Source organism: Festucalex cinctus, chromosome 6 (genome assembly GCF_051991245.1).
Source record: "Festucalex cinctus isolate MCC-2025b chromosome 6, RoL_Fcin_1.0, whole genome shotgun sequence".
NCBI classification, from domain to species: domain Eukaryota; kingdom Metazoa; phylum Chordata; class Actinopteri; order Syngnathiformes; family Syngnathidae; genus Festucalex; species Festucalex cinctus.
Window position 1 is genome coordinate 220,997 of NC_135416.1, and position 23,684 is coordinate 244,680.

At 47.9% G+C, this 23,684-nt stretch overlaps 3 protein-coding genes across 11 annotated transcripts in view; 2 read left to right on the forward strand and 1 right to left on the reverse strand.

Moving 5' to 3' along the window:
- The window catches only part of pgap4 (post-GPI attachment to proteins GalNAc transferase 4), a 60,515-nt gene that overhangs the window by 22,614 nt on the left and 14,217 nt on the right, over positions 1-23,684 (forward strand). The window lies entirely within an intron of this gene.
- pex6 (peroxisomal biogenesis factor 6) overlaps positions 1-23,684 on the reverse strand; it is a 40,975-nt gene that overhangs the window by 17,065 nt on the left and 226 nt on the right. For 3 of the 7 annotated variants that reach the window (XM_077525072.1, XM_077525075.1, XM_077525074.1), the window contains exon 1: positions 334-2,069. In XM_077525072.1, coding sequence (XP_077381198.1) covers positions 334-825 — 492 coding nt within the window. In that variant the 5' untranslated portion in view covers positions 826-2,069. Of the gene's footprint in view, positions 1-333; positions 2,070-23,684 lie in introns of those variants that run through there. The other 4 variants (XM_077525078.1, XM_077525076.1, XM_077525073.1 and 1 more) reach the window with 3 other exon arrangements.
- Positions 334-22,169, forward strand: ttbk1a (tau tubulin kinase 1a). Of its 2 annotated transcripts, none has more exons than XM_077525080.1 (16): positions 334-2,020; positions 7,560-7,718; positions 11,265-11,412; positions 11,499-11,572; positions 11,654-11,794; positions 11,870-11,974; positions 13,275-13,340; positions 13,439-13,531; positions 13,637-13,762; positions 13,954-14,108; positions 14,180-14,393; positions 14,459-14,622; positions 15,181-15,521; positions 15,591-15,784; positions 20,167-21,485; positions 21,615-22,169. In XM_077525080.1, exons 2-16 carry the CDS (start codon positions 7,611-7,613, stop codon positions 21,997-21,999), a joined length of 3,633 nt encoding a protein of 1,210 aa, XP_077381206.1. In that variant the 5' UTR covers positions 334-2,020; positions 7,560-7,610; the 3' UTR covers positions 22,000-22,169. The 2 variants fall into 2 exon arrangements, with proteins under 2 accessions (XP_077381206.1, XP_077381207.1); XM_077525081.1 differs by lacking the exon at positions 334-2,020 and adding an exon at positions 2,851-3,298.

Here is a 23,684-nt window from a genome sequence, read left to right on the forward strand (position 1 = left end):
CCAATAACAAATATAAACCATAAAACATGCCAAAAATATATTTTTCAACAGTATATGTTCATAAAATCTACTTTAAAGATGAGATAACCCCCAATTAAAGACAATGAATATGACATGCCCGTTATCTGTTTGACCAAACCGCAGCAGTGCAGAAAAGAGCCAAACTGAAACAAAACTAGATCGATATTTTAGTAGCGGTATCGATACTGACTTATGAATAATATCGATATTTGTCTCGTACCACCCACCTCTCAAGCCAATGTACTTTTTTTCACGAGTCTTGGACTGCCTCAAACTGCATTTGCGAGGAAGTTCTCGCAAGGGGGCGCTCACCTGTCCCGGTCGGTCTGCGAACAGCGGTTCTCCTCGGCGGGCCAGCAGACAGCGTCCGTCCCGGCAGAGCTCCAGCAGCTTGGCGGCGAGCCAGTCGGCGTCGTCCCGCTCCAGAGAGCGCCCGCCGCCGCCGCCGCCGCGGGCTCCCAGCACCACCTCGTCCAGGCTCACGGGCAGCACTGGCCGCGCCGTCCCGAGGCTCCCGGCCGCCGGGAGGCCGCGGAGCCGCAGGAAGAAGCCGCTGGCGAATAGTCTCACCGGGCCGGGCGGCGGCGGCGGTCCCGCCTCCTCGTCGCTGAGCACCTGAACGTGAAGCAGGATGGCGGGCTCGCGGGGGCGCGGAGGCGGTCGCTTTGGGGTGAAGAAGACGGTGGGGGGCTCCGAGTGGTCGCGGAGAAGGCAACGCAGCTGCCATTTTGACACGAGCACGTCGAGGGGACTTGCGTGCGGCGGGAAAGGCTCCAGCCTCAACAGTTCCACCTGCGCCGCCATCTTGCTCGCGCTTCCGCTGCTTGACGGCTTTTTTGTTTTTTTGCTTTTTTGCCTCTCGCCCAATCGGAGACGAGCTTTTCCCGCACGTCATAGCGTTCGCCATATTGGACCGGTCTGTTTTTTTTCTTCCTTTCGTTTAAATTCAATTCAAATGTACAGAGCATATTAGAATGGCAAAATATATTGGGCCGGTCATTACATTAGTATTCTTTTCTTTTTTTTAAAGCCATTTAAAAAAAAAAAATGGCTGGGTTTGCCACCCGCCTCCCTCTCGGCCAATCGGAGACGAGCTTTTTCCACACGTCATAGCGGTCGCCATATTGGACCGGTATATTTTTTCTTTTTCTAAGCTTTTTATTCGCTTAAATTCAAATGTACAGAACATATTAGACTTAGACTTGACTTGGCTGGGTTTGCTAAATTAAACAACATAATAGAGTACAAGAAGCCAGGGGGAGACAAACAAAAGGCAAAAGAAACTTGTCCTACAAAAATATGTTCTAAAGCCCACACAAATAGAAAGTTGTGGTTGCTTTCCTATGTGTTAAGTGTCCACTAATTTAAATGTTGTTTGCCTTCATTTTCAAACAAAGAAATTATTTGTGTGAATGTTATTTAGCCAATGTAATAAAAAGACTGATAAGATTAAATTTACAAGATTTTTACGATAACATTAAAAAAAAGAAAAAATCCCATTTACAGCAGAAATTAAATTCGTTTTCTAACAACGATTTCTGCCCAAAACGATGAATTAAAGATTGAACTGTTTTAATGACTACGTCATGTTCGAAAAAGCTGTTCAACTTACTTCGGCCGGTAGAGGGCGGGGTACACCCTTAAACTGGTCGCCACCGATTCGCAGGACACGGCTGAAAATTCACCTTCTACGAAATATAATTATTTATCATTTATAATCAAACGTGTTCGGGAAACTCCCGAAAGCCCACAAGAACAAGCAATAAGATCCACGTCGCCAGGGGGCGTTGCAGCAGCTGCTGCTGTTGCTGCGACTCCCTTGACTTGTGGATAGGCGCGGCCGGTGGCCCGGATGTCGCGCATGCGCGCTGCTAATGATGCTGATGCTGCTGGAAGATGAAGATGGAGCGCAGGAGGCGACGACGATGATGATGATGATGAAGATGATGATGATGACGTTTGCTGGTTCGGAGAGGTCCGGACGGGAAACAAGCAGGAGGTCAGACAAACAACAACCATAAAACACGTTGCGTGCGCGCGTGCCCGAATGTTGTGCTTACTGTGCACGTAGGCGATGACGTCACGCAACGGGGAATAACAAAAGCCTCGTTCGCGCTTGGGAAACAGGCCGAGGACGCGTGAGGCGTTCACGTGCCGCTCGCTTGGGTGGGAGAGGGGAGCAACTGCCTAAATCACGCACTCCACCTCTCCGGCAGGAAACACAATCAGTCCCACAAAATAGCAGTCGGAAAGTGGTTACTCCCTACCAAAATAAAAGTATGAAATCTCGGGGTGCTTTGCGTCAATGTGTTGAGGAATCGGCCGCATTTACACGAGATGTCATGACGTCACGTGGACAAAACTTGCTCCGAATGTTTGTTATCATGCAAGAATTGTTGGCTGACAACAATGCTGCATTATTATGTTTATTATTTGTGTGTGTGTGAGTGCAGTCTGCGGTGGACTCTCGCTTAGGGGGCAGACAAATAGTCAATATCTGTCTACCTTTTTTGGTGGCCATTTTAAATGCACTGAAAATGAAATGAAAATGTTTAAAATAAAAAAAGAAATACTATAATTGTTTAAGTTTCCTTTAAGACCAAACAGAATTTATAATAATAATATATTTATAATAATATTTATTTATGTCAAAAACTTGAAGTTGGAGTGCAGTATGTGCACTATGCAGTCAGACGATCATTTATTTATTGGTACAAAACAAGAAAATATTGACAATATTTTCATCGAAATTCAATTACAATTGAAATTGTAATTGAATTTCGATGCATTGCACAGTCCTAATTTGTGTAGTCGTTAATTCTCTTTTGCGTTTAAAGCCAATTTGAAGGAGGGAAATCGTTCCGACGTTTCTGTTCTGGCCTGGAGCAGAGCGGCGACATGCCTTTTATTGTGAAAGGGCCAAAGCGGAAGCTGTTCCGGCGCTCGCCCGCTACCTTGACGCTGGCGTTGCTGCGCTGCAGTGCGGACAAAAACGCTGGTGCGGTTCTGCGGTTTTGGACTGGTGGTGCACAGCCCCGCGCCCTCTCCCAGCAGAACCACGGCCCGCTCGCACATTCCGGTTCCGGTCCACCCGGACCAGGACCAGGACCAGGACCAGAAGCAGGATCGGGTTTGCGCGCACCGCCGTCACACCGGGCCGGGCCGGGGCGGGCCGGGCCGGGCCCGCTGTGGCGAGCGGAACCGAGCAGTGGGTGGGGGGTTCTTCTCGTGATTTCCCCATGAAGATAGCCAAGAGGCGGAAGAGGAGGAGCGCCAGGTAGGTTGAAGCGCCGCAGCCGCAGCCGCAGCCGCGCCGCAGCCGCGCCGCCGATGTTTGGGGGCGGGAGGCGGAGGAGCGAACCGGGCGGGACACGGGCGGAACCCAACCGCGACGGCCAGTGCCGGTCGGCGGCATGTTTCATTCATGACCCGGGTCAGGCCGGGCCACATTGATCGAGCGGCGGGCGGATGCGAAGCTGCGCGTGCGCAGTGAGGCCGCATGACTGTGCAGTGCGGTGCAGTGCTCAAGACGAGCGCGTTCGTCTTCCGTTCCGATTGGAAATGTGCTTGAATTGACATTGAAAGGCGACCAGTCTCAATACTAATACGGACTACAAACAGACAATTGAGATCAAATGTCTGTCGCGGGTGAAAAAGTGGCGGCAAGCAAATCGAGTGACGACAAATGGATGCTACTCAAGCCCTTGTGAATTATTTATCGCTTTCATTCGCTAACAGTCCTAATTGCGCTAACTTGGCTAACACTACTCAAGGTTAAGATCAAAACTCTTACATGGTTCATGAAAACGCCAACAAAGTGATTACAAATGAATTTGACACATTTCCTTGTGACTTCTTTTCCAAATATTTCCTCAGTTAATGTCACTCATTATTGCTGACGGCTAATCGAGCTAAAAACTGCTAATGTAGCTTACATGCTAGTGTTAATGTGAATACAAAGAAATATAATTTTAGTTTTGTCAACATCAAATGTAGATTCAGTTAGTTTTCGTTTTTGAAAAAGCATTTTCGTTTTTTTTGGATTTTGTTAACAAAATTGTTTTTTGAATTTTAGTTTTAGGTTTTTCGTTCATTTTAGGTAACGAAAATAACTTTGGTTGCAATCAACCGGTTCACCTGTGGAAACGTTCCAAACAGGTGTTTTTGGGTGTTTTTTCGCATTCCTCAACGTTCCCTCACTTGTGTTGCCCGTGGAAACGTTTTGGAATTTACTGCAGGCAGTTCAAAACAAGATATTTTTTGGGGAAAAACAAAAAAAAAGGTTTCAGTTTGAAATGTCTTGTCTTTGTGTTGAATTCAGTTGAATACGGTTTGAAAACGATTCCTTGTATTCTGTTTTTACTTACAAGTCCCAACTTCATTGGAATTGTAAAATGTTGATTTAGCTAACCAGGCTAGTACAGCGAATGAAGCGAAAACCTCTTACGCTGCTAGCAAAGAATTGTTTCACATTTCATTGAGACTTTGCACTTAGCTATCGTGTTACTTGAGCTAACTATGCTAATACCATTAACGACCAATTATCTTATGGTAAACAATCAACGGACTAGCTTATATAGCATTTTGTAGCTGTAGCTCAAAGTGCTTTACAATGCGTATAACGAACATGCTAATGGTTGTCAGACATTTTAGCCTTTGTCTAGCTAAGGGAACGCAACCAACAACACCGACTGAGCCAACACATTTAACACAACAACACTTCTTCTGGAGCTACAAAATAGAAACAGAACAAAAACCCCACAATTGTTGATCTTTGGCCTGTTTTGTGTGAAAGTCACGTAGCTCGCTGCTATCGTTTTGCGTTTGCGTGAAGTTGTTGGCAAGCTAACAAGATGCTAGCTAACCACTGTTGACGCCGGTGTGTTTGTTATGACGTCACGCTGACCTAGCTAGTGGCTTGTCCTGACGGTCGCGATCCTTTGTTCCCATGGGGGGGCGGAGCCTGAGCAACCCCGCCCTCCCCATGCCATCCGACGAGCGGGGCGTGCCCCGATTAACTGCCGTGTGTTTGGCTCGCAGGCCGTGCGAGGAGTTGTTGTGAGCCGGAGCTCGTGTAACGATGGTGAGCTCGGAATGCGACGAATGATGGCGAGCGGCTAAGCCGGCTAGCTTCTGGCGCAAGCAACACCCACAAGCACCCCGAAAGCCTGACCGCCCACCCCCAAACCCCGCCCACCCCCAAACCCCGCCCTCCCCGTCCCCTGCCACTGTCGGCCAAAGGAGGATGTGTCACGACCACAGAGTTCCGACATGCTATCAAGCAAGTGCATAAATAAAACCTTTTTTTCCTTGTTTTTTTTTGCAAGTGTCCGACATGTTCAGTTGGACAGTTTCGGCGTAGTCTGCAAATATTGCGTTTGGTTCGTTTGTAGTCACGCGCAATTCATTTCTCATGGAATCGTCTCTCAAACACTCCTATTGGCTACAAATTGGCAACTATGAAACACTCAAGTCAAGTTATCCGAAAAGCCAACTACACAGAACCAAAACATGACAGGAGCAGTCGAGGCAGCAATTTGTACATGGGGGAAAATCTCACGCTAAACCACCAAACAAAAACTCTTGGAAAAAGATTCTGTTCGGCTGTTAATGGACTAACTGTTGTGGAACCTAGAACAGGAAGTCGGTTTACTTGCCGGGAGGCGGGACTTATCGCCGGCAACGGGCCAATTCGCACTTGACTCGAGCGTCTGCCGTCCAATGGGAGAGCGTTTCATATCGTATTTCATTCTTCTGCCCGCCACTGGCAGATTTCGAGCGGACATTTCCGATTGATCGCTTTCATCAAGAAGCAAACAAGCTTGAAAATGTCTCATTCCGTTCCGTCAGGTGGCTCGTAGGAAAGCGAGCGTATTTGGATTGGAATCAAACTTGGCACAACATTAGCTGTCAAATTTGAGGTCAGTGGGAGGAGCCTGCCCAATTGGACATTATGGATGAAAAGGGGTGTGGCCACCTTCCTTTGTCTCAGGAACTATGTACTGGGTCAATCTTCACAAAACGGCGTTTGTTGGAAAGTTCAAAGTATCCATGATTTATTATAGAACGTGAATTTTTTATTAAAATCATAATAATAATAATAACATCAAATTGTGGCTGGAAAGGTGACAAAAATCTGCAACAAGTGTCTAAATGATTGCAGATTTGGAATCCCTTCCAAGATTAACACAGTGAGTAGTTTGTGAGATCGAACATTTCCATAGGAAACTGGCCACACCCCTTTTGGCCCAAACGGTCCAAATTGGGCGTAGCTCCCAAACGTCTGCTCGGATTGAGCCCAAATTTGAGATTTCATGTTGTGAGATCACGATCAACAAGTACACCGAGTTTCATGGCGCTCAAAAATCTGCTTGCTTCCAATTTTCAAGACATTTTGGCTGGCACGGAACCACCAAAACGTGTTCCTTCGTTCACTCTCAACAGGCAGCCGGACCCAAACCCAAAACCGGGACCATCAAACGCAGATGGCAACCCGTCTGTGGATTTTGTGAACCGTTCCAGCCCTAACACGCACGTACACAAAATCACACACGCTCGCACAAACACGCAAAAACACAAAATGTCAGTCTGCCCGCCATGCTAACGCTAATGCTAAGCTCACTTAGCTTAGCTACGAATGCAAAAGATGCATGTTTTTTTGTTGATTTTTCCTTTTGATGAAGGAAACTCTGTGGTCCGCCCCTCTGCCGTGATTGGTCATCTGGTCTGCACAGATGCACCCTGGCCCCGCCCCCCTCCCCGTTGTCAGCGGCGCTCTGATTGGATGCTGGGCCTGCATGCGACACCGCCTGCACTGCGCAGCCGCATGCTTGACGACTGGACGCGTTTGGCCGGCAACCAGCGGCGTTCGGGCGGCGGTTTTCTACGCGTTGGCAAACTTTCAATTCCTTCTGCGCGGAATTGAAAGCGAGGATGTTGATAGCGCCCCCGTCAGCCCGACGTGCATCACTGCAGAAGGTTTTGGGGATGGATGTTCACACGTCAGAGACCGTCTTAGCGGGATGACAGTCAACCCCAGTCAAGTGCAAGTAACTAACTACAAGTAACTAACTACAAGTAACTAACTACAAGTAACTTGCGCATACCTGCGGATTTGCATATTCACTGATTTTTGGTTTTTTTTCTCCAAATTTTGGGTGTGAATTGCCGCGTATCTTCGATCCGTATAACGATTCGATTTGATACCGATTAATCCCGGTACGAATCTATAAGTTGATTACTGCGATTTTTTTTTTTTAACTGGCATTTAGAAAATACTAATGAGTAAACTTGTACTTTGAAAGTCGCAGACGGTCGGGACAGCCTCCGCTGGGGTCGACTGTCCTTTTGTGGTATTTGCTGCCGTTGGTGCAAGTGAAAGCGCACGCCCCGCCCCGCCCCGCCCCGCCCCGCCCCGCCACGCCCCGCCACGCCACGCCACGCCACGCACCCGCAGCACCGCCGTCGCTAACGGAAACGAGCCGTCTGGCCGCGCCGGCTAGCGTCAGCGGCTAACGGCGGTCCCTCCCGTCCCGCAGATCAATGGCTCGTTCAAGCTGGGAGCTGCTCGCGTTCTTCATGGATGGCAGATGCAGTGCCTAGGCCCCGCCCACCAGGACAACGCCAACATGAACGGCAGCGCCGAGCAGGCCGACATCCTGCCGCCAAACTGCATGGTCAAGGACCGATGGAAAGTGGTCAGTACCAACACGCGCAAAAAAAAACGGATTTGCAAGGACACTCAAACATACCGGTCTTTATTTATTGATTGAACTATTGAATGAAAACTATTGATTTATCTGATTTTATGTATTGAATTTGTTATTTATTCGTGAATTTTTCTCCATATTTCAAAAACCTTGTAAGGTATTTGTTGCAGGTAAGTTTGAACGTACTTGCAAATACATCGCAAATCCTTTCAAACTTATTTGCAATTACAGTTGAACGTGCGCAAAATATTTATTTATTTATTCATTCATTGGATTCAACTATTTGTTCATTTTATTTGTATTATTGATTTATTTAAAAGCACATTAGAAGCTTTTCGCAAGTAAGTTTGAATGTACTTGAAAATACAACGAAAATCATTTTAAACGTATTTGCAAGTACAGTTGAACATATTTGTTGGCTAAATATATAAAATATTATTTATTTATTGGATTAAACTATTTATCGATTCATTTATTTTATTTTTATGTATTTATTAATTATTGATATATTCATCTATCTCCTTATTTAAAAAATAGAGACTAAAAATACATTGGAAGTTATTTGTAAGTTTGAATATACTTAAAAAAATACAACGCAAATCATTTTAAACATGTTTGCAAAAAATATTTATTTAAACCATTTATTTATTTAATTATTAATTGGATTAAACTATTGATTTATATCTATTCATTTTATTGTGATTTTATTTTTTCTTATTACTATTCATGTATTTATTTATGAATGTATCTAAATCCTTTCAAAGGTATTTGCAAGTACATTGAAACAATCTTGTTGGCTGAATGTTTTTTTTTTTATCAAATAAAGCCCCGGAATATTGATATACGCCGTGAATACACCGATATGATACGTTGCAGACATAATAAATGGTGAATAATGTTGACTTATTTTTCAAACGTGTTATGATGGAAGCCAAATGCAAAAAAATGTTTTTGTCCAATGAGCTGGTTCTCGACTTGGGCTGCTTGCGTAATCGTCGCCGGCGCCGGCACGCGACAGCGACGTCACGCGTCCTGCGGCGGCGCCGTTGCGCTCCACTGCTCAATTTTGCTCCTCGGCTGCACGAGCGCCCAAAGGACCCTCGCCGTTATTTTCACGCCGCTCGTCTCGCTCACAAATATTCTAGGTGCATTTTTGATCCGGAGCAAGGTTATTTTACAAAAGGGAAAAAGGGAAATTGAAAAAAACATTTTGTTCACGAAATCAAATCAAAAAGGAAAATGCTTTTGAAAGAAGGAAAACTAACTGAAAGCACATTTTATATTTACACTAAAAATAATTACGATAGCAAATATGTCCGTTTTGAAATAAGTAATGCACATTTTTTTAAAAAAAACAACTAAAACTAATACTGAAACTAACTAAAACGAAGCATTTAAAAGTAACTCCATTGAAAAACCAAAACTCAAAACTAAACGAAAATGAAAATTCCAAAACGATAATAAGCGATTGATTGGCCGATTATGCTCCTTCAAACTTGGGGCAAAATAATCGTCGGCATGGAGACGAGTCGGGCTGCTCGATTCTTTACTCGTTCAGCTTTTGGACTTACTTTTTGGTTTTTTTTTCTCTTTTTCATTTGATATATTATGATATTGCTTAATTATTTATATATTATACATTTTCATTTTCTTCAATTTCATTTTATTTGAGCATTTTTCACTTTTTTTTTTTTTTTTTTTTAAACTTTTCATAGTTGTGTCGAGCGGCGTCGTTCCTGCGTCGGCCTGCTAGGTGGCATTGCATTGGGGGAAAAAAAAAGAAGCATGAATTTGGTGATTGTTCCAACATGTCGAAGTTCAAAATGGCGCCATCCTCCATCCATCCATTTTCTTGACCGCTTATTCCTCACAAGGGTCGCCGGGTGGCGCCATCCTGAAGTTTGTAAATCGGTGCAAATGGGAGGTAAAGATTTCAACTCAAGTCTTGTGATTTTGGACTCATTAGAAGTTGCAATTTTTGATGCACTGTACACTTGATGTGTTATAGATTATTTTCCATGTTTACCAAATTGATCCCTTCAGTAGGACCTCAACTAAAGGGGAAAAAAAAAAACTAAACTAAAAACTAAAACACTATGTATGTGCAGGTCTGGTGCCACTGAACATTTTGAGTGGTTGAAATCGAAACAAAAATATTCCTAAATGACTTAGTTATCACACTTCAAAGGAAAATCAATTTTTTGGAGAAAACTGCAAGAATTTAAACAAGATCCAATTTGACCGCAGGGGTTAACAAAAACTAATATCATGGGATCGCGAGGTCTTCCTTTAAAATCATCCGTCATTTATGGGTGGGATATTTCATTTACTCGTGGTATCGGTTTTTGGTATCAGTCGCGGTGACTACTCAAGAGTTGCGTATCGGTCGGGGAAAGAGTGTTTGTTATCAAACATCCCTAATCAGCTGCATGTATTCGATAAATTCAACTGACGCGCTTTCATTTTTTACAGGCAACTTATAATAATTCCGCGTTTCAATCATAACGATACTGGTTCCAATAAGAATGTAACGATTATCAATCGTGTTCAAGCATTATCAGGCTGCAGGCAGGTGGCCGCCTCTGAATTTTGTGCACAGGAAAAACCCTCAACTAGCAGCTTCTTTGGATGGCGGCAAAATTGACATGGGAATGAAAAAGAAAAAAAGAATTGGTCGCATGTGCAACCAATTTGGTTGCAACTATTAGTTATGTTCATAATTGATCTTTCGATGGATTTCTTCTCAGTTAAGAGATGAATCGTATTTCAATCTGCTCTGGAACTCATTTCCATTCCTTCATTCAAAAGCGGTTTTTGGTTTCAAATCGATACGGCAGAAAGTGCGTAACCAAGATGGCCGCACATGCAACTAACAGTTATTTCCATCATGGATTGATCTGTACTTTGTTTTGTTTCCCCTGAATAGATGAATCGCATTTGAACCCGCTTTTACATTTCCGTTCCTTCACTCCAAAAACACGATTGACAGTAAATCAAGTTTCAACTGAGTCATTTTCCCTTGAGCAACGTACTGCGGATTTGCAACTTGCAACTTGGCCCAAGTGACTTTTCGGCCTGTCTTACAAAGGGCTGGAAAGCTCACGATATGATATCGTATGTGATACATGGCTAACACGATTGTCACATAGTCAATTGTCTCATGTGATCAATTTTCTTGTGTAACGTTGCAAAAGTAAATCATAAAATGACTGAAATATGAAATCAATATGAATATTCCTCAGAAATTGTGTGCTTCAAAAAGTCTGAAACATAAAATATTTTTGAAAATGTTAAAATTGAAGCTCTAATCCACATTTTTCATCGAAAAACTGGACAGATCAATTTTTCTCGCGAGTCTTCTTCGCCTGAAGAATCACGTCCATTTCCCCGCCACTCTTATGAGGCGCTCCCCCTAGTGGCCCGCCAAGTCATTGCTCAATAACTACAAATTTTGCCACACCTGACGTAGCGACAATCTATCGGTAAACAAAGTATCACGATACGGTGACATTCCTGTTTTGGTTTGCGTGTCAGCTGAAGAAGATCGGCGGCGGCGGTTTCGGCGAGATCTACGAGGCGCTGGACCTGCTGACGCGGGAGAACGTGGCCCTCAAGGTGGAGTCGGCCCAGCAGCCCAAACAGGTCCTCAAGATGGAGGTGGCCGTGCTCAAGAAGCTGCAGGGTGAGCGGACGCCGGCCGAGGGGTCGCGGGGGCGGGGCCAGGGAGAAAAAAAAAACCGCAACCTTGCTCTCTGCGTGCTTGGGCAGGTAAAAACCACGTGTGCAAGTTCATCGGCTGCGGCAGGAACGACAAGTTCAACTACGTGGTCATGCAGCTCCAGGTGAGACCCCTTTGGATTTGGGGTGGGGGGGCGGAGTTGCCGGGCGCTGGTGACGCTCGTGACGCTTGTCGCCGGCGTCAGGGTCGCAACCTGGCGGACCTGCGTCGCAGTCAGCCTCGAGGGACCTTCACCATGAGCACCACGCTCCGGCTGGGCAAGCAGATCCTGGAGTCCATCGAGGCCATCCACTCGGTCGGATTCCTCCACCGGGACATCAAACCCGTAAAGCGCACACGCACGCAATTCAACTCGCGCACACACGTGTGACTTTTGTGGTGTGTTTGTGATTGGTCGCAGTCCAACTTTGCGATGGGTCGCCTGCCGTCCACGTACAGGAAGTGCTACATGCTGGACTTCGGTCTGGCCCGCCAGTACACCAACACCACCGGCGAGGTCCGCCCGGTAAGATGTCTGTCGCGCTAGCTAGCATGCGTCGCTTCATTAGCATGTTAGCATGTTAGCATGCGCTCTGATTAGCATCCAGCCTATTTGCCTGCTTTTTAATCCCGCTTGGAGTTCCTCTTCTTTCATTTTGAATCCACTTGACTTTCCGGCCCACTTCCAGTCCCGTTCAGCACCGATTCTGTCTGCTTTCAGTCCACTTCCATTTCACTTTCACTTCACTTTGCACTCCTTTTTTTTTTTTTTTTTTTTTTTTACAAACTACTTGGTGGAGTTTAGGAGTGTGACAATATCGTGATATATTTTGTCCTCTGATCAATTATCGATACGAAAACACCAAGTATGGCGGTATTTGTAGTCAACGGCTCCAGGATGGCACGGTGGATGAGTGGTTAGCACATGCGCCTCCCAGTACTGAGGACGCAAGTTTGAGTCCAGGCTCCGCCCTTCCTGGGTGGAGTTTGCATGTTGGACCTTGGACTTCTTCTTCTTCCTCTTCTTCTTTTTAATTGTGATCATTATTGTTATTATCGGCATCATTAGTGTCCTTTTTTTTCTGTTGCAATTTTTCGTTGTGCTTGTTGTGTTGAGTTTGTTTTTGTTTTGTTTTTCTTCCAGTTGGGTTCCTTTGGACTTATGATTTTGCCGTGCATGCCTTCATCGTCACCGTGGTTACCAGGGATGTGAGTGGTTTCCATAGCAACCGAGGTTGGGGCCGCAACTGCATCACAGGTCCCCCCAAGACGTCGCACATTTGCTCGCCGCAGAGTCACATGACATCACGTCTGAGAATATTCCCTCGTTAGCTTCATGCTAACGATTAGCATCAAAATTTCAAGAGAAATAGACAAAATCTGAACACTCACAGGCAAAATAAAACCCGAAGAGATTGACACTCACTACATGGGGAAAAAAAAAGCAAACTGACATTTTCTAAAATAAAATTTAAAAAAAGAAAAATATGCGAGAACTGAAAAGAAGCACTGAAAATAACACGGAACCGTTTGGCACCCAAAACCAGCGATTGGTTGAATCTGTGAATTGCAAAAACATCTGCAAATCATTGACAATCGTTATAATTGGCATTAAATACTTGGAAAAGAACACAAACGATCGTCATGGGGACCAAAAAACAAGGCTGAATCTTCTTGCTTTGTGCCTGCGCTGCCTCCTGGTGGCCCAGGCAGGCACACTGAACTGAAGCGTCGCATCAAATGACGACGCACAAACGACGCGAACGCGCCATGGCCGGCGTCCGCTCGCCGCCCACGTCACTCACGCTTCCTTGTTTGCGTTCCAGCCGAGGACGGTGGCGGGTTTCCGAGGGACGGTCCGCTATGCTTCGGTCAACGCCCACAAAAACAAGGTGAGGCCCGTCCCCCGACCGACTGACGGCGGCGGCGGCGGATTTAGCTAGCGCCAAGATGGGTCGCCTGATTGGTGGTTGTGAACGTGCGTCCGCAGGAGATGGGTCGCCATGACGACCTGTGGTCGCTCTTCTACATGTTGGTGGAGTTCGCCGTGGGCCAGTTGCCGTGGAGAAAGATCAAAGACAAGGTGAAGTAGCGCTCAAAGCCCGCTTCCGATTCCGTTGCGCTCCGGTTCCGCTTGAGTCCGCTTCTGCTTGGTTGATGATTTTTGGTTTGTTTGTTTTTGGTTTAGGAGCAAGTGGGTCAGATCAAGGAGCGCTACGACCACCGCATGTTGCTGAAACACATGCCGTCCGAGTTCAACGTCTTCCTGGACCACGTCCTGGCCCTCGACTACTACACCAAACCGGACTACCAGGTAAGCGGCGGCGGCGTCATCGTCGATCAGCTGAATGCGTCCACGCGTGAACGCAGCCAATCGGAGTTACAATGACCCGATCCTAAAGGTGTACGATAGAATCAATTCGCAGCCATAGCAAGTGCAATGAAATGGAAATGGCAAGCGAAAGAATCCAAATGGACCGGAATCTGACATGTGGCGTGCGTCAGCTGCTGATGTCGGTGTTCGAGAACAGCATGAAGGAGCGGATCATCACGGAGAACGAGCCTTTCGATTGGGAGAAGGCAGGAAGTGACGTCACCATGTCCACCAGCGCCTCCACCCAACCGCAGCACAACACGCGGCCCACCGCCGCCATGGTTGGGTAAGCAGAGCTGCGGTCCGCGAGCTGCGCGTACGTGGTTTTGACCCGGTGCGGTGCGGTGCGGTGCGCAGGGCCATCGTGACGCCGGTGCCCGGAGACCCGCAGCGCGAGAACACGGACGACGTCCTGCAAGACGAGCACCTGAGCGACCAGGAGAACGCGCCGCCCCCGCCGCCGCCGGGTCGCGCCCCCGGCGAGTCGCTCGTCCAGCACGGCGGCGAGCCCGGCGAGACCTGGGAGGACACCGACTTCAACCGCAACAGACTCAGGATCAGCTTGAACAAGGTGATGCGAGGAAGCGATGCCAAGCTAGGCTAAATGTTAGGCGCTAATCAGTATTGTGTCCGTAGGAGGAGGAGGCGGGGCACGCCGCCTGTCCGGTGTCACCGGTTCGCGGCGGAGCTCCCGATTCGCCGACGGGTCAGGGCCGGTCCTTAAGATACCGCCGAGTCAACAGTCCCGAGTCGGAACGTCTGTCCGGCGCAGAGGGACGTGCGGACGGCTATGGACAGAGGTGACGGGAAACTACGCTGCTAATGCTAACTTCCTCAGTGGCCAAAGCTAACTTCCTTAGCAATGGCAACTGAAACACACACACTACGTACACTTAGCTTTAGGACGTTAGGTTGGCCGCTAAGCAAGTTCACTTCCTTAGTTAACCTCCTTAGTGGCAAACGCTAACTTCCTTAGCATCCAAAGCTAATGTCCTTTGCAACAGAAGCTAACGTAGCGGCCATAGCTAATCCCCTAAGCAACATGACCGTCACACAAAGACCACACTTAGCTTCAGGAATTTAACTTGGGCGCTAAGCAAGTTAGCTTAGCTACTCAGCAAGGTCACTTCCTTAGCAGCTAAAGTTAACTTCCTTAGTGGCAGAAGCTAACTTCCTTAGCCTCCAAAGCTAATGTCCTTTGGTAGCAGAGGCTAACGTAGCAGCCATAACTAATCTCCTAAGCAACAAGACCTTAACACAAAGACCACACTTAGCTTCAGGAATTTAGCTTGGCCGCCAAGTTCACTTCCTTGGCAGCCAAGTTAACGTCCTGAAGCTGCTTGCGGTGTACGTTTCAGGTCTCGTATGGACATGCTGGGCTCTCCTTCGCGGCACGTGTACTCGTCGCAGCCGGCGCAGATGCTGTCGGTGGACCCCGGTTGCCGCGGCGATCGGCAGGCCAGCGGCAGACAGGAAGTGTCGGCGGCGTCGGCGGACCAGGAGGCGCACAGCAACGCGTTCATCCGTTCCGTGCCGCTGGCCGAGGAAGAGGACTTCGACAGCAAGGAGTGGGTGATCATTGACAAGGAGGCGGAGCTTCGAGACTTCCACCCCACCACGTCGGGCACCACCGACGAGGAGCCAGAGGAACTGCGGCCGCTGGAGGAGCAGGACGAGCGCAGGAAGATCCGGGCGGCAGGTGAGCGTCCCGTGTCGCCGCCCGTCACCTTCACCTCACGCTCACCTTCGTTGTCTTGTGTCGGTTCAGGTGCGGATCTGGTGGTCCGCCCGAAAACGCACGGCCGCGACCTTAGCCGCGGAATGCTAACGCTAACGGAGGAGGAGGAGGCGTCGCGGAGGAGCTTCGGCGCCGGCGGAAGCCCCGCCCACTCGCCGTGTCACTCACTGCCGTCGGCACGCCCTCGGCGCAGAGAGTCGGAACCCAACGGACCGCAGAGGCCGGTAAGACGCTCTGGCGACCAATCGCGAGGGAGCTTTGATGGCGCGCTCGCTTTGTCGTAGAGGGGGTGGAGCTACTTCATCTCCTGTAGACACGGAGTCAGTCCATTTTTACTTCACTTAGTCCACTTGTAGTCCAACATGACTACTTCATGTCTCAGTCCAAACGTGGCCCAGTCCTAGTTCCGTGTTATAGTTCTAGTTCAGTTCACTTAGTACACATCCTCATACAAGTCTACCTCTAGTCCAGTACTACTAAACTTCTAGTACAAATTGAATCCACTTTATGTTCTTGCTAGTTCCGTTTTCTTTCACATCTGGTTCACTTTTCGTCCAAATTTTGTCCATGTCTAGTATCATGCTAGTTCAGTTCTACTTCACATCTGGTTCAGTTCTAGTTCCTAGTTTAGTACAAATTTAGTCCAGTTACAGTGTATTCCAAGTTCACGTCTACTTCACCTCTAGTCCAGTACAACTTGACTTCTCATACTATCAAATCCAATTCTAGGTTCTTGCTAGTTCAGTTCTAGTTCACTTGTACGTCACATTTGGTTCACTTTGAGTACAAATGAGGCCCAGTCCTGGTTTGGTACTTCTTCTGGTGCTTTTTCTGGCATCACGCACGAGGTAGAGGAGCTGCCATCAAAGATCTCCCGAGGCTGAGATGCACCACACGTTGTGAAGGTTCTCAGCTGGCCGTAAAGTCGTTGACATGTCGGCAAGAGGCTGCCTTTCAAAATAGAAGGACTTGCAAAATCCACCTTGAACCTCTACCCACGTGCTTGTGACCAGTTTGGGATGTTTGCGACTAACACGCCAACTCTGTCCACGCGACGGTTCCGTCCAGTTCTCACACATATGCTCACACAGCAAAAAAAAAAAATGTTTTGGAGGCCGCCGTCTGTGGAGTTTGATCAGCCGTCAGGACGGACGAGTCGAGGAGGGACGGAAAAAAAAAAGCGAAAAGTTTTGCGGGTAAGCAGACTTCAGGATCAATAGTCTTCCTCTTCCTCCTCTTCCTCCTCCTCCTCGTCCTCGTCCTCGTCCTCTCCTCCCCTGGTCTGTTATCGGCGTCGTCTTCTCCGTCAAGCTAAACGGTAGAGACAGGCTCCGCCCCCCTCGTCACCCTCAACCAATCAGCCGAAAGGCTTCCAATCAGCTGCGTCCTGCCTGATTGGCTCAGGGAGGGGAAGGGGAGGAGCCGAGGACAGGAAGCCACGTCACAGCGTGTATTGGATTTGACAAAAAAAAACAAAAAACAAAAACAAACCAAAAGGCTTCCGCCGGCTAACCTCCTCCCCCTCTCTGTGATTGGTCTGTTTGCAGCCGGACGAGGACCGCCCCCAGCCGCGGCCCAATCAGCTGCGGCGCTTGGCCTCCTACGTCTTCTCCTCGTCCACCCTGGAGACGGAGCACTACCCCCACGGGGGGGGCGCCGCCTTCATCCAGAGGAGCCGCTCGGCCGAGAGCAGCCCCGCCCACGCCGCCGCCGCCGCCGGCTGGAGGCGGCGGCACGGCGGCGGCGTGGCGGCGGCGGGCGGCGGCGCGCTACCCGCCCGCGCCAGACACTCGGTGCTCAACGTGTCGCGCTCGCAGCTGCAGCACATGCTCGCTAAACTCATCAGCAAGAACAGCAGCTGAAACCAAATCACAAACACAAACACGCAACGCAACACAACACACACACACACACACAGCGCGACAGAAGCCGGTGCTGACGATGCAATAAACGAGTTGCGCAAACGTGTTGCACAAGCGCAACTCTCAGACAGGAAGTCCCTGTGAGGAAACAGGAAGTGGACTTTGTGAAGTCTTCCCATTTTTGTTTTTTTTCTCACTGAACACGCCAGACGGTGGCCGACGAGTGACAAAAAGAAAAAAAAAACACAAAACACAATTCCCGCACGTATGCAACGAGGACGGAAAGGACAAACTCAAAACTTTACGTTTATTTTACACGTCTTTGCTGCTTTGTAGCGAAAACATTCAACTTTATTTTCATCATTTTTTATTTTTTAAACATTGACACTTACTGACGTAAGCGTGTTAGCGTGTGGCTGCTAGCGTGGCTGTGTACCTTGAGGTTAGCGGGTCGCTAATGCTAATGCTAGCGTCTCATGATTGGTGTGCGTGAGATCAAGCGTGTGTGTGTTTGTCACTGCTGCACTTTATCGCCGTCGTCATCCGCACGGACGCAATAATGCTACACCGTTAGCTTAGCATGTCACACGACTGTTCGAGCTCCATTCAGTGATTGGTTGCTGGAAAGGGGCGGGGCTTTGCTATATCACAAATGTGTTGTTGTTTTTTCCCCCCACACATCTTTAAGGGCTAAACTGGGTGAATATGCACCACTTCCTGTTTGCATTTGCGCTGCTTCACCTTGCTAATGTAGAATGTATAAAGCTAAGTTAGGCTAGCTGCTAACTTTTATGTTGCGCGCGCAGGCCCACGCTCAACATGGCGGAGCGGAGTCAACTGACGCTAGGACGCTACTAACGCTCCAAAGTGCTGCTACTCACGTTGTCGTCCCGTTTTGGTTGTTTGCTTTTTTTTGTCGATGAGCTTCAACCAGAGCGAAAACGTTAGCGTGGTGAACGTTACTTGCGAAGCACGTTTAGTCGTTCAATGTGATCACAAAAAGTAGTGAAAAGGTACCTCAAGTAGAGCTAGAAACGAGCTGATGCTATAGCGTGAGTGCTGCGTGTGACATTTTTACCTCATAAAACGATCATTTCAATTGAGCCAATTAATAATCTGCTATTTTGTTTGTTTCATTCTTTGGGGATAACAGGGTGATGAGGGGCAAGCAATGTGTGTTTTTGTGCTACGTTACCCCAAAAACAAGAAGGAAGTTCAAATGTTCAGTTGTTAGCTAGGTCGCTAGCCGAGTTCCTAGCTAGCACTTCCATCTCTTTGTCAGTGAGGGCGAGCTAGCAACATGGCTAGCTAGCTAACTGACATCTTGGCGTTTGAACTTCCTTCTTGTTTTGAGGGTCAGGCTAACATTCATTAGCATTCATTAGCTAAGCACTGTAACCAATTGTTTTTCCATTTGGACGTTACCAAGCTGTCAAGCTGACGTAGCATTAAAAAAAATAGATATAAGAATATATATATATATATATGTTGACCTTGTAACTTTTTATACAACCTTAACAATATTTCTCACGTTTCATTAGCTGATGCAAGAAAAAGCCTTGCCTCCTCTTTTTCAAGCTATGCTAGGCTAAAATAGTCGAATGTCTTTTTTTTTTTTGCAATAAAATTTAAGAACACAAAAGAATTTGTTTTTTTTTTCTACCAAAGTGAAGCATGAACTTTTGTACACTCTCACGTACACGCGCGTATTTACGAGCATTGTAGAAAGCAAATAACCTCTCCTAGCATGCAAACGAGTGTATCGTGTACAGAAGTATGTAGATAAACGCGTCCGTATGTACAGAAGACGCGTGGAAGGCAAACGCTGATGAAGAAGACTGCGATGCATTTTCGTGCCTTTTTTAATTGCTGTGTGAAGTCATCAGACAATCCTGACCAGCTTGTGTACCAACAGAATCACATTAAAAAAAGAAAACAAAAAAGATTTTGGTGGGCGGGAAAAATGAAATGTCTCGCTGTGTCTTTATTTGTGGTCCAATGTAGACGTTTTGCGTTGACAGTCCAGCGCCATCTTGACTGACGGGTTTTGAATGCAAATCCTCAATGTAAACACTCGCGGAGGAGACGTGAGCTTTGGGGCCCCGCCTCCTTCAAGCCACACAACGCACGGATACTACGGTACGTGTGGTTTTTGGTTTAGCTACACTTTCAAAAAAATAAAAAATTATCTGAAATTATTATATTTAGCAGTAAGATTTTTATTGTTAAAAAGGGTCGCAAAGTTCATGGCGGTTTTTGGTTCTTGATCGGGGAGCAAATTTCAAGTGGTCGGTCAAGATAGCGCTGTATTGTAGTTAGCCTTGTTCCGATACCGGTATCGAGAGAGATACTGCAAAACTGTGGGCAAGTAGCAACAAGAAACATCCATCCATCCATTTTCTTGACCGCTTCTTCCTCACAAGGGTTGCTGGAGCCTATCTCAGCTGGCTCTGGGCAGTAGGCGGGATACACCCTGGACTGGTTGCCAGCCAATTGCCAATACCTCGAGGACAGAGTTTGCCCACCCCAGCTTTTTTGTGTTGGGGGAAAAAAAACAACTAGGTATCGGAACCAGTATCGGGCCAAAAAACGGTATCAGAACCGGTATCAGGGGCCCAAAAAAAAAACGGTATCGGAACAAGACAAATTGTACTAAGTCCATCCATGTTCCATCCATGGTCACGAGGCTCCAACGTCCGGCTGACATTTAGCCAAGTCCTAACGCGGTTGTGTTTGCATTTCAGGTGCCATCGCCCCCCTTGCCCATCGGCGCCGGCGCCGCCTCACCGCCGTCGCCCGACTACCGCACCAAAGCAGATGGTGACGAGCGCGAGCGCTTCCACATCCTGCCCAAGCTGCAGGCCAAGCGCGGCGACTTCCTGACGGTGATGATGACGGGAACCCTACCGCAACGCCGCACCTTTGCCGCCAATGACGACGCCCCGCCGGAACTCGCCGGCCCCAAAGACGACGACGTGACCAAGAGTGAGTCCAACAGCGAGGCCAGTCCCAAGAGCTCCGAGCGCAGCCAGGACGCTGCCCCCTCCACGCTCATGGCCGAGGACCAGAGGGGCACCAGGGAGCACCCCTCTGAGGCCGACCCCGACCTGGAGGACGCCTCCAAGACCTTGGTCCTCTTCTCCCCGGGTGACACTCGCAAGTCCCCCTCTGGAGACCAGGCGCTGGAGGGCGAGTTGTCCACACCTTCCGGACCAAACCTCCGGCAAGAACGTGTCCCCATCGGAGAGGCCGTCCACACGGAACCGCCGGAGACGGGTCGCCTGTCCCCCGCTCTCAGACTGGACATGCGGCCATCCACCCCCATTGCGCCGGCATCGCCGCCCTTTACCAAAGTGGAGCGCACGTTTGTCCACATTGCTGAGACGTCCCACCTGAACGTCATGTCTTCCAACGGGCACTCGGCCAAGGAGATGGACCGGTATGTTCGGGAGGGCCCAGGATCCGAACCGCTAGCAGAGGATGTTTTGGACAAGAACCGTCCAACTGAGAACATCCTTTTGGAGCCAGTCCCAGAAGCTGTTTCACCAGAACCTAAAGACCCTCCGGACCAGAAGTCATCCATTGAGAAAGCCTCTGATATCCACAAGAAATCAGAACCTCCAGTGGCAATCAAGTCCAGAATCAGGAGCAGAATTCCTGTTCTGATCTCAGAAGAAGACTCTGAGCCGTCGTCCTCGCTTTCAGCTCGGGCTCGCCTTGAGCGCCACGCCAGACAGTTGGACTTGGACTTGGCCCGAGTGATGGCGCAGAGGCAACAGGGTCGCTGGATGCGGAGACAGGTCTGGTCCGGGACCTCGTCCTCGATGTCCTCGGGGGACGGTGAGTGTCACAGGGCTTCGGAAACCTTGTCTGCCGCCGGATCAGAGGAGGACACGCACACCTCGGACGAGTTAAAGAGGAACTCCGGGGTCCCGCTGGCAGACCAGCAAGACCGGGTCGGGTCCAAAAGCCGAATCCCCAGGCCCGTCACGCCAGTGAGAAGACAGCCTCGGAAACTGGCCGCCGTTCCGTCTCCTCTCGCATCTTCAGTGTCGTCTTCTAGGTTGTTCTCCTTCTTTGCCTTTCACCAAAACATTTTGCATAAGTGGTGCCTCAAAAAATAATAATAATAATAATTCTTACATCACTCAAAAACAACCGACGTGTCTTCATTGTGCTCGTCTGTCCACAGGAAGCCAAAGAGTCAACGAAGGTCGGTCGCCGTCCCGTCCAGATCATCGTCTTCGTGCCCCCGTCCGTCCGCCGCCCCCAGCCAGTCCGGTAGTCCTCGTGCGCCCCTGCGATTTCTCTTGGGGACCCGCCGCAGCCTTAGCTCCGCCCACTGCAGGACCGACAGCCCGTCCCCTCAGAGGGCGGCGCCCTCCAGACCGTCGCTGTCCGTGCGAGCCCCGACCGTCCCCGTGCTGCCGCCCAGGAATCCTGCGGCCATGCGGCGCAGCGCCTCGCAAGAGGCCGCCGCCGTGTCGCCGCCGGGTCCTGCCGCCCCCGCTAGGTGGTCCCGGCCCAAAGTGGCCATGAAGGCAAACTGCAGGGAGAAGGCCTCGCCCGCTAGATAATACAAAAGAACTCTACTTCCTGTCTTGTTTGCGGACTTCCTGAACTTCCTGAGAGTCCGGCACCCGCGGACTCTGGTTGTTGGTCCGGCATGCTTCAATCCTCATGAATGCTGTAAATAATCATTGTCATATTCATCCAATCATCAATCAATCAATTTATCTTCAGCAGCCTTGAGACTCCAGCCGTTTTCTTCCTTCTTGTTACGCGTAACACAAAAACAAACAAACTCGCGCAAACCAAATGACAAACTCGACAAGACATGACAAAGCGTATGTTGACTGGCGACCAGTCCCCTTGTTTGTCTACATGTGGCCTGACAGTGACGGCGACCAGTCTGTAGTTTGTCTCCAGCAGGGATGGGCAACTGGTGGACACACTCTGAATGCGGTAATACTGCGTTATCGCCACTTGTTTATCAGTCAGCATTGAGTCAAGCCACTTGTGAATCTTCCTGATGCACACCGTGAACAGCCCGAAGCGCCTCTGCCTCTATTGGCTGCTACCCTCTGCCTACACTCATTTGATTGGCTCACGTTTGGCATTTGAGGACTGATGAGCCAATCAGAGGCAGAGTAGGCCACACAATGGTGACCCCGAAAAGGAGCTCAGGTGAACGGATTTGCCCTCGTACACAGAATACTTGATTGCGATGTGGGTTCGATTCCCGGAGTGGACGCTGCCGGTTACACACTAACTACATACTCGAGTTAAGTTTGATTAATTATGATTTTTAAGTACCGGTAAAGTAAAACACAAGAATAGGAACAAATATTTTAAGACAGCACAAAGCAATACTGAAGTTTTCACAAAAACGTTTTGCTTTCCTCATGATAAATAAATACATTTGATATTATTTCGGGCTGTTTGTGTTACCAAACTGCTCTTAACAAGTCCCGATAATTTGATTATTGTGAGCAGAAGTACAAATGACGTATTTTTAATTCGTACGTGTCACCGTTTCCCAAAGAGGGCGTTTTTCTGGACTTAAAAAAGACAACACAACATGAAAATAGAGAGTATAGCCACTTCTCCAAGGACCACTACAACACTCAGTGGCCCCTTGATTGATCCCCCCCAAAATCTTTGAAATCCATCAAAATCTTTTAATATCAATTTTGCTGTAGTTGCTGGCTGAATCATTTTTTTTTTGCAGATGTGAAGAAACATGCAGAACCTGGATAACAACAGTTTGGAGTGAGATCATTTTTGGGGGAAAGGCACAAAATGATTTTTTGCACTAACATTGAACGCCAAGTTCAAAAAACAAAAAAAAAACAGATCAGCTCCTCAAAGCTGAGGTATTTAACTATACAAAAGTTATCTGGATCCTGCCCGAACCAACACACACACTTTTTTCTTTACTGATATATTATTTCGATTATTTTGAGTTTTTCTTTAGAGAGAGATTTGGTATTTCACTTTAGCAGACAAAAGTTAAAAGCTTCATTTATTAAAAATTGTTTTGTTTTTTTTGTATCTTCAATTATTTTGTAGCTACACATACAGCAAATGAAGGATTTTTTAAAATAAATTATTTGATAAATCATGATTAAAACATGAAAGCGGAGCTTCTTTAAAAGCAATTAATTGCCATTAAGTTCTTCTGGACAAGAAAATATAGCTTGCTGCTAAGACACTATGTGAATTGAACAAACGCTACAGGAAAAAAAGAAAAAATGTTTTT